Raw genomic sequence first — 9940 nt, forward strand, 5'->3', positions numbered from 1 at the left:
TCGTGAACTTGAACTCTCTGTTAAGACTTCCCTGACTCCTTGACTTAGTTATGCTTGTCTGTGTATTATTATACCAGTGACTGGATACTCTTATGGGCCTGAGTGTTCTCGGAGGTCTTGTTTATGTTTGTTTCATATGCTTAGTAGATTGCCTGATATTGTGTGTTGAGCAAACAAAAAAAGGTAGCTGAATTGGTTTGGGCAGAGCTTTCTTAAATCAAAACCACTAGTTCTAGTAGGTTTTACTGGCCCCAGTAGATTACCTGTATGTTTGAGGCCACATTTGGCTAATCACATATTCCTGTACATAGGCAATATGAGGATGTATGTGCTTCCTCATAAGGATACCAAAGCCAAAGATCGATATGGAATTGATTAGATGAAATGAATTCAATTTTAAATAGATGAACACATAAATCCCAACAAACCACTTTCATATAAATATGTTTTATTGCAGAGAAGTTATAATTATTTACATGCTGCAACACGTCACAACATAAATTTACCAAATATTTCATGGTGGGATGCTGTAGATTTCAGATAATAGTTTTAGAAGAACCACAGATTAAGTGAAGAGACTTACAGTTTTATTGACTCTACAACTCTCGGTTGCTAAATGCTAGAAGTCAAAAGGCAGTGTTTTTTCAGTCCTACCTGTCATCACTTGCATGCAGAAACCTAGGAAGCAAATACAAGAGAACTGTCGAGTTTCAAATCCATACTGCCACCGAAGTTTACAATAGGTTGAGTTATACTTCATGTCATAAAGCATTTAATTCTTGCATAAAATATACAGTTCTATTAAGATTGGTATAAATCTACTTATTTATAAACCCTGGCTGAAAAACAAGGACAGGATGCAGCCTGCACATGCATTGAGAAGGACAACCTAGAAATGTTTGCGACCTTGATAGTGTTTATTCACTTTCTTATTGTTATCGGTCTGGGAAAATAAGCTCTGGAATTGTAGACTTAAACTTCTCTTGGTGATAAGTGATGGCAATGAAACCGTAGGAAAGACCCCGGGTCCTCTCGCTGATATGTGCTGGTGGAGGATAATCTACGGACTGTAGAATGTCACTAGGGTGTAATTTGGCAAGCCTTTTTTAAGCCACATCTCTAGCAGGATCATCCTGAAGTGCAATAAATAGTCACTGATGCTCGACCGCTTATTTCTCAAGAAATGAATCAAGTGCTAACAGACCACAAATAGGTGGGTCTAGAAATTCCAAACCAAATTCACGAACATACCTTAAGGTAGGACACCGAGCATATAAGCCTTAATTGAAAAGGAAGGGCTGAAAGAAATAAATGAAGGAAACGCACAAAAATAGAACTTCTATCTCTTTTCAAATCTACCCCACCAACCTGAGTAATGCACACAGCAAGCGAATGGGCGAGGAAGATTTGTGCGCAGCTTTGCAAAACAGTGAAGTGCTCACGTACTCCTGAATAAAAAATCACTGAGAAAATTTTGATGATGAGTATGAAGAATTCATATTTACCTTCCACTGGGATAACATTCTTTAAGAACAGCCCCGTATCCACCTTTGATTCCCTTTTCCCATCTTTTATCCTTCTAGCATGTTCTCCTTGCTGCTCATGAAAGAAAAAACAGTTATTTAGGCTGGATGTGTCCTGGCCAAATAAGCAGTTGATACTTCACTGCTTAGAGTGAGAGAAAGGGAAGTCTCGGTTCTATTTTTAAGTGACTCATCTTTAAATAAGATGAGACCGAGCTTTGGAATCTCATTGCATGATCACATCAGTAGGGCTAAGTCAGCAGCTTAGGATTTTCATGCCAAGAGATCAGTGTGGAATGCAATAAGTTTTATAAAATACGCTTTGGGGACTGTTTTGCCTTGCAAATAAACCTTACACTTTGCATTTTGAGCTAGTGGCTCACAATGGCAATTTGCAAGACTTGTAAGTTTTCCAGTGCTTGGGAGAATGAAGAGCCCATACCACCTTATAGGCTTTGAATAAATCAGGTTATAAAATCTCTTTGGGATTTGAGCCCAGCAAGTTCTACCTCTTGCTGAAGCAATGAGTAAGATTTTATGAGAATAAATAGTTTGAGATAATTTAAAATATTGTATCTTCAGTATGCATAATAAAAATATATCCATACAATGATCTTGATGCTATCATAGCTTTTCTCTTTAAAAAAATAATCACTTGAAAGTGCTAACAAGAGCAACCTTTCTGTCTTTGTTTTGAAAGGCAAACTTCCTGGTTCTGTACTACTGCTACAATTTTCATGTCGTTCCTAGAGTCTTCCCTTTCTAATGGTAATAATAATAATGCACAGTATAGTTTTCTCCCTCTTAGCTTCTTCCTTAGGAAATGCTGCTAAGTATGAAATACTGAAAGAGTTAAAAGGGACGGTTAATTGGGATGAAGGCATTATCTATCTCTGACTTTGAATAAACAACGGATAAGTTGTCCTTAACTTATCGAGACGTATGACTAAGTAGGACCACTTGCTCTCCAATATTAATAAAGCTTCTGAGTCCTAACGGGAAGTGCAAAACAAGTAACTTAACTTGTATAAAAAACCCTGATTAAGACAGTATAACAAACCATGATGTGAAATGATAGAGTCAAGTTCAAATTCACAATATATAAACCACAGCCAAAACTAAAAGTTTTTATCGTAACAGTTATGGCTTTCCAAGCCAGAGAAAGCTTCCTATACTTCAAGAATCAACTAAGGTTGATAGATAGCAGGTATTCTGTAAGTTGCAATAACAATTGAGTAGCTGCAGATTGCATAAATGTGTTGTGTCACATAATACCAAAGTTATTTGCAAAAATCATACAATCTGGAATGCTTGAATATGAGACACAACAATGTACTGAAACATACATTTATAAGAAAATGAGAGCAACCATTAATATAAAAGGTATTTTTGGGATGCATTAAGTTAGCAGTGCTATCAAGGTTAAATAGGTAACGTAAGTTCTTTTCAGTCAGTTACTTAGAATCACAGTCATTTATTATCTACACCTTTTTCTTCTTTGCAAAATCTGGCACGTCTTCTGGGTCTCCTGGTTTGCCTCACTTAGGACCTTCAAAGTCCCATGGGTAAATATTGATCAGGGGCAGACATCCTGAATTGTAAAAATTTTCCTAGTGTTACCAGGGGAATGACTTTTCTTGGCCAAAGTCTGACTTCTCCATTATGACGCTGTTGCTCCTGCCCTGCCTTTGACCTTACCTCACTGTCCTATTTCCCTTGACTGGGAATTTTTGATGCTTATACCTTCTGTCTTATATCCAATCCGGGGTTTCCTCCTCCTCCTTTTCTTCCTAGGGATGCTATGCTTTAAAAGTATCCCAGGCCTCTTCTTTCCGAGGCCCTGCTACCGTATTTGCACTTAGAGCAGAAGAGGCAGGTAAAGCTACACTTCTCCCAGCATTTGGTTGATCTGGGCTCTGGAACTCCCAAGGGCACACCTCGGCTCGTGACATTAAAGGTTGCTGGAAGTTATTACTTGAGTTATAGGAGCCGGGCACATTTTCCTCAGAGGAAGATGTCTTTTTCTCCTGGTCTCCTATTCGGTTGAGATTTTCATTCTCTACTTTCGGTGCTACAGCTCTGGGGGGCGGTTCCTCTCTCTGCCCAGCACACACGGTGCCCACGTGGTTCTGACCTCCATTCTCGTCTCTAGCTCTCCCTGGGAGAAGCGGAGTCTTGGAAATCAAATGCTTCTTGTCTTCCAAAAGGGGCTGACCCTGGCTCTCCCAAGGACACACCTCAGCCTTATCCATGCTCTTCTGATGGGGCTGCTGACAAACTTCAGCTGCCTTAGGCTTGTAGTGAGGTTTCTCCTTTAAGGAAAAAGTTGGGTTTTTCTCCATGTCAGAAGCCACAATAGATACATGTTTTTGAACTTTCGATTCTGAAGGCACAGGACCAGGGTTCGGGTCATACATCTCCCACGGGCACACTTCCCCGACGTCAAAGTTGTCCTTCAGCTGGGTGGAGCCTGGAATCGGGTCAGAATTGGCAGTGGGGGTGTTGACCCTTTGTTGTTTCATAATCCCAGATTTCTGAGGCTTTCTTGGCTCCTCCAAATGATTGGAGTTTGGGGGGGCAGAGTCTTTAGTCTCTGTGTTATCTGAATTTGGGTAATTTCTGTTTGTCTCTTTGTCTTTTGGCAGAGGTTTCTGGGGCTTAGCACGTTCCTCCACACCTGCTGTTTGGGTTTTCCCAGCTAGTCCAAGAGTCTTCTCCTTGGCACTTGCTATGACACTGAGAGACTTCTGCAGCATCGACGTTCGTGGGTGCCCAGGCTTCTTCTCTGAGCTGAGGTTGTGAGCGCTGGCTGACTTACACACCAACGGCACCGACTCTGTGGACTCGGCCTCGCTATCTTCTTTAAGTTTTTGTGTTAGCTTTTTACCTGACAGAGATTCCAGCGTGGAATTTTCTGTAGCCTCCTCTTCTTGGCTTTCCGTTGGGAGGCTGCTGGACTCCTCTGTTTGGTCTCTCACATGGTCGTAAGTGCTGTGGGATTTCTTGAGTGAGAAGACTCTGTTTTTCAGGGACTCCTCCTTAGGTTTCCCAGTGTTAGCCGAAGACTCTGGTGGGTTCTTCCTGGCAAGGGCAGTGCTTTTGGTCATGCTGTGGTCTGTGACTTCTTTGTCCTCTTTGGAACACTGCCTGCTGACAGTCTCTGGGATCTCAGTAATGCGCCTCATGATGGAACGGCCTAAGCCCTTCTTCGAGCACCGCTTTTTCTGGAGGTGGGGGTTATTTGTGATCATCTTCTTCCGTTTATACACTTCCAGTTGGGCATACAGTTTCTTCAGCTCATCCTGCCAGAACAAGAGCAGATTCAAAGAGGTACAAAATTTAGCATTTCAGCCAGACGATATCACTCAGTGATACTGGAATTCAACAAGCTTGAACTCTTTAGGGCAAGTGCTCTACAGCTTTCCCTGACATCTGTGCTTGTCAATTTTCTTCTCATTAGTACTTTCTGATTATTTTGTGTTTTGTTTCACATAAAGTTTGAATTGTAAGATACAAACTCATGCATTCTACCCTTGCTTCCTGAAGCAAGCACTTTGAACTTTTCGAGTTATGTGGACTGGATTGAGCCTGGACCATAACAAAACACAGGACATTGTTTACTGACACCATATCCCTGAATAGCATTGAGAGCATCCTGTAGCCTTTGATAAAGTTACGCCTCATGTTAGATTAGCCCATTGGTTAATAAGAGCATCTTCTTCCTTCATACGCTGATATGTTGTCATGGATTATTTTAAATAATCCAGGATCTCTGCTCTCAGATCTATCCCACCTTTCCATAAGCAAGATGCATAAGCACGTATTAGGGAACATGTACAATAAGTTCATCACTGTGACTGCCAATAGGTCAGGCAAGACCATCAAGGTAGGCCAGGCTGCTACAAGAGTTGAAATAGCCTGTGAATTCTAACTCATAACATGGTAATACATTTTAGAACTGGATTAACTCTGCATTTGGTATCTTCAGCTCATACACAAACACACATTCTCTCTGACACACATATACACAAACATGAGCACATGTGTACACACACCGCCCCCAACCCACATATGCTTGCCTGTATAAATGGGCCTAACTGAAACAGGAAAAAATATAGTACTGGCATTACCCGAATGTCTTCTGGATCCAAACTGTGTTCACTCCAGGCTGAATTGATACTACTGTTCAGGTAGGATCCAGATCGACCCATGTCTAGCTCATCTTCATATGCTTCTGTAGCAATATCATCTCGTGGGTTATTGCTTGAATGTGAAAACTGCAATGGATATTAAATATGAGCTATAGACATTAGCCTACTGTAAGACAATTATATATCTGTATATATACACACAAACATATATACACACACATACATAAAAAGTATATATACAGAGAGATGGGAGTCTCTCTATGTTGCCCAGGCTGGAGTGCAAGGGCTATTCACAGGTGTGACCATAGCTCACTGAACTCCTGGGTTCAAATGATCCTCCTGCCTTAGCCTCCCAAGTAGCTGAGACTACAGGCACGTGCCACCGTATCTAGCCCAGCTCAATAAAATTCTAAAGGTTCTAATGTTAACATCATTTTTTCAGCTTGCTGAATTCATTCACTAAACTCTTTCCAAATATTTGCTCCTGTATTTGTGTTTTGCTTTCCACGTTACATGCTGGAGCTCTTAGGGAGGCAATATTAGCACTTGGCCCCTCTCTAACTCCAATTTTCACCCGTGTCTCTTCTCCAGACTCCCAGTGTTTACTTATATTACTCCTCTTCCATGGTGTATTTGCATTTTGTAAGTGGAAATAAGTAGAACAATCCAAAGAAATTTTCTCTAAGAAGAGCAATTTAGACCCACTGGCAGCTAAATGAGAATTTTTTTTTTGAGCAGTGGGGTCTATTTTGTGTTTGTCATTGTGTTTCACATAGGTGAGGATGTATTTCATCTATGGGCACAATTGGCCCTAGTGACAGGAATGTGACTTTCAGTCTACTACATACAGCTTCAAAAAAGCTACTTTCAAAACTCAGTGGAGAGAAGTTCTGAATTCCAGCCCAACTCTGTCATCTGTGAAATATTAAGACATGAAACTTCTCTGGAGCACAGTGCCCTCTTGGCCTAAAGAGCTCTGAGCTAGATGATATCTAAGTTTGCATTGAAAGATTCACTGCAATTACAGATTTTTCCTCAAGCTCGTCATTACTCTCAAGTTCCTCCATCATGTTTTGATATATTTTGATTATTTTCACGTGGTTTTTTTGACATTTTTCGGTTTCATGTGCTCTTGCTATCTTCTGTTGTTCACGTGGAGAAGGCAGGAAGAGGGAATTGGCTAAATGATGGAAAGCAGGAAGGAGAATCAAACCAACCAGTCGCACTGGGTTGTAAACCAAGTGACGCCTGTCTTACAAAAATGAGAGATCAGCTTTGAGAACATGAATTCTCTATTCTCCCAGCTTCTCATTGGTCAAATATTCCTTAAAAAATTAAAAGCTCACTTTTTGATGATACAGAGATGTTTTAATGTCTCCTTTTGTTGAAATATCCACTGGCCAGGTGAACATGAATATGAGATAATGTGGAATGGCAATTCTCTATTTAAGTAATAACGAACGTTTTATAATTGAGACGACATAAAAAACCACAGAAACTGTGAATCTTTCCTTCACTCTTCTACCTACATTTGTTGGATCTACAGGTGACATGAACTTGAGGACATAAATGGTGACTATGATAGAGTCTTTGACCTCCAAAATCTCATATGGTACTGGTTAAACCCTCCGGAGGTTATTTATAAGAATGGAACTTTTTTTCTTGAGCAAAGTCTTTGAGATAATCATGAGTTTAAGATACAGTCATTTGTCAGATACTGTCCATTTCCTGCTTTATTTCTCCTTAGCACTTATCTCTATCTAAAACACTATTTTAAATGTTTATCTTGTCTGTTTCCCTCTTCCCCTTCCAGAATAGAAATACCATGAGAACACATATTTTTATCTATTCTTTACTCTTTTCTAAGGATATGAAATGGTGCCCAGCAAAGGCCTTCAGTAATATTTTTAAGTTATCTCTTTGTTGAGACAGAATTCACATAATACTATAAAATTTACAATTTTGAAGTGTATAATTCAGTTTTAGTATATTCACAAGGTCCTGCAACCATCACCACTATTTAATTCCAGAATATTTTCCTCACCTCAAAAAGAAACCTTGAACCCATTAAGTAGTTACTTCTATTCCTCCTTCTCCCTGCCTGTGGCAACCATTAATGTACTTTCTGTCTCTACAGATTTGAATATTCTGGACATTTCACTTAAATGGAATAATCCAATGTGTAGCCTTTTGTGTCTGGCTTTTTCAGTTGGCATAAAGTTTCCAAGGTCTGGCCGAGTTACAGCATGTACCAGTACTTCATTCCTTTTAATTGACAAATAATGTTTCTTTGTATGGACGTACCACATTTTGTTTATACATTTATCAATCGATGGACATTTGGATTATTTCTACTTTTTGGGTATTATGAACAAGGTTACTATGAACATTCATGTACAAGATTTTTGTATGAACGATGTTTTCAATTCTCTTTGTAGTTCAATGATAATTTATTGAATGACTAGTCTGAGAATAACTCCATCTAATAAATGTATAATCATATTATGCAAAGTATTAAAATTGTTAAGATAAACTGCAGTAACAGACTGGTCTATGAAAACTGTAGCTAGTTGATGTAATTTAAGTAGGGAACAAAATAGGCATTTTGTGCTGTTTACAACCATTTGGCCTTTTGATTCAGGCTGAATCTCAATGTTTTGGTTAATTGTGAGAGTTGAGAGAAAGCCTGGAGTGGAAGACAAGAAATCACAATTCTGGTTTCAGTTGTGCTAACATTATATTGTGTGGTACTTACAAGATATATAGTGTTCTAATGTTGTGTTTCTCTATGTATAAAAGAGGAAAATAATGGTAATGCTACAGTTTGCATAATATGTTTTTTCCCAAAACTCCAGTATCACTTTATTTTATTCCAAGAAGCCTTACTGTCATGTCACAGACGAGGAAATTGAAACTCAGAGAGATCAAATCTTGGCTAATGCCATACTATGTTACACAGCTAGTTTGTAGTGGGGCCTGAGTCCCGAATCCCTGTGGTCTGAGTCCTGGCCCATTTTTCCTCACTTCATTATGCTGCCTGGATAAGTCTTTATCAGAATCTGTCATTATCAAGATTCTTCTATATATAATATTATAAGTATTTATTTCTATCTTAATGTTTCAAACACAAGACATCTCTGAATATGAATCCAAACAAGATGATTCTTTGGATAGTTCTTTTAAAAAATGATCTTGATGGGCCGGGCGCGGTGGCTCACACCTGTAATCCTAGCACTCTGGGAGGCCGAGGAGAGTGATCGCTCAAGGTCAGGAGTTCGAGATCAGCCTGAGCAAGAGCGAGACCCCATCTCTACTAAAAAAAAATAGAAAGAAATGATCTGGACAACTAAAAATATATATAGAGAGAAAAAAACTAGCCGGGCATGGTGGCACATGCCTGTAGTCCCAGCTACTCGGGACGCTGAGGCAGAAGGATTGCTTGAGCCCAGGAGTTTGAGGTTGCTGTGAGCCAGGCTGACGCCACAGCACTCACTCTAGCCCAGGCAACAAAGCGAGATTCTGTCTCAAAAAAAAAAAAAAAAAAAAAATGATCTTGATGTTATAGCTACAACGAAAGCCACCTTGAACCCATGATAATTAAAACATATGTAGACATCAAAATGTTTGGGAAAGGACTGAAAAATATCTTAATTTTAAAACCTATCATCTGTGATTTAAAAAGGCATTTAAAAATTACTTAAGATATTTAAAAACAGACACCCAGTTTCCTGAGGAGGGAGCTTTAAACATCTTTTAGTGTGTTATGCAAATTTCCATACCTCCTTTTGTCTGTAGGAGAAACAACTTCGTGCTCATTTAAAATAACTGTCTTGCAAGAAAAAAATAACATTAGAAGAATACCTTTGGAATCAAAAGCAACCCAATGGTGACTGTCACAGTCAAATGAGTATGTGCAAAATACAGCATCAACATCCAATCAGACTGAAGTCTTGAGGCAAGAACAAATCTGAAATGAGAATCCACTGAGTTAGCAATCCAAAATTAAGATCTGTACTTAACACACTAGGATACTTGGAAACTCTCTTCCTCACTGTATTTAAAAAAAGAAAGAGAAAAAAGAAATTGCATTGCTGTTTCTATGGTATATATTTTCATCACAGAAGAATAATTGTCTAAGTAACTTTAATTGGATGTATAAAATATGAACTCTTTACTATCTATTTAGATTAACAACAGTAAGAAAGATAGCATAATAATTCCCAAGATTGTTACTTTGTGTGTAAGTGGACTCCACAAAGCAAAACA

The 9940-nt window shown here is 39.0% G+C and overlaps 1 protein-coding gene across 1 annotated transcript in view; it reads right to left on the reverse strand.

The window, feature by feature from the left end:
* Window positions 1-431: 431 nt before the first annotated feature.
* The window catches only part of GPR158 (G protein-coupled receptor 158), a 193124-nt gene continuing 183615 nt past the window's right edge, over window positions 432-9940 (reverse strand). Inside the window, exons 7-9 of the mRNA XM_012654864.1 lie at window positions 9536-9641; window positions 5654-5800; window positions 432-4825 (exon numbers count right to left, since the gene is read on the reverse strand). Of these exons, the coding sequence (XP_012510318.1) occupies window positions 3323-4825; window positions 5654-5800; window positions 9536-9641 (1756 nt within the window). The 3' untranslated portion in view covers window positions 432-3322. The remainder of the gene's footprint in view (window positions 4826-5653; window positions 5801-9535; window positions 9642-9940) is intronic.

This window comes from Propithecus coquereli, unplaced genomic scaffold (genome assembly GCF_000956105.1).
Source record: "Propithecus coquereli isolate 6110/MARCELLA unplaced genomic scaffold, Pcoq_1.0 Scaffold45, whole genome shotgun sequence".
Taxonomy (NCBI): Eukaryota; Metazoa; Chordata; class Mammalia; order Primates; family Indriidae; genus Propithecus; species Propithecus coquereli.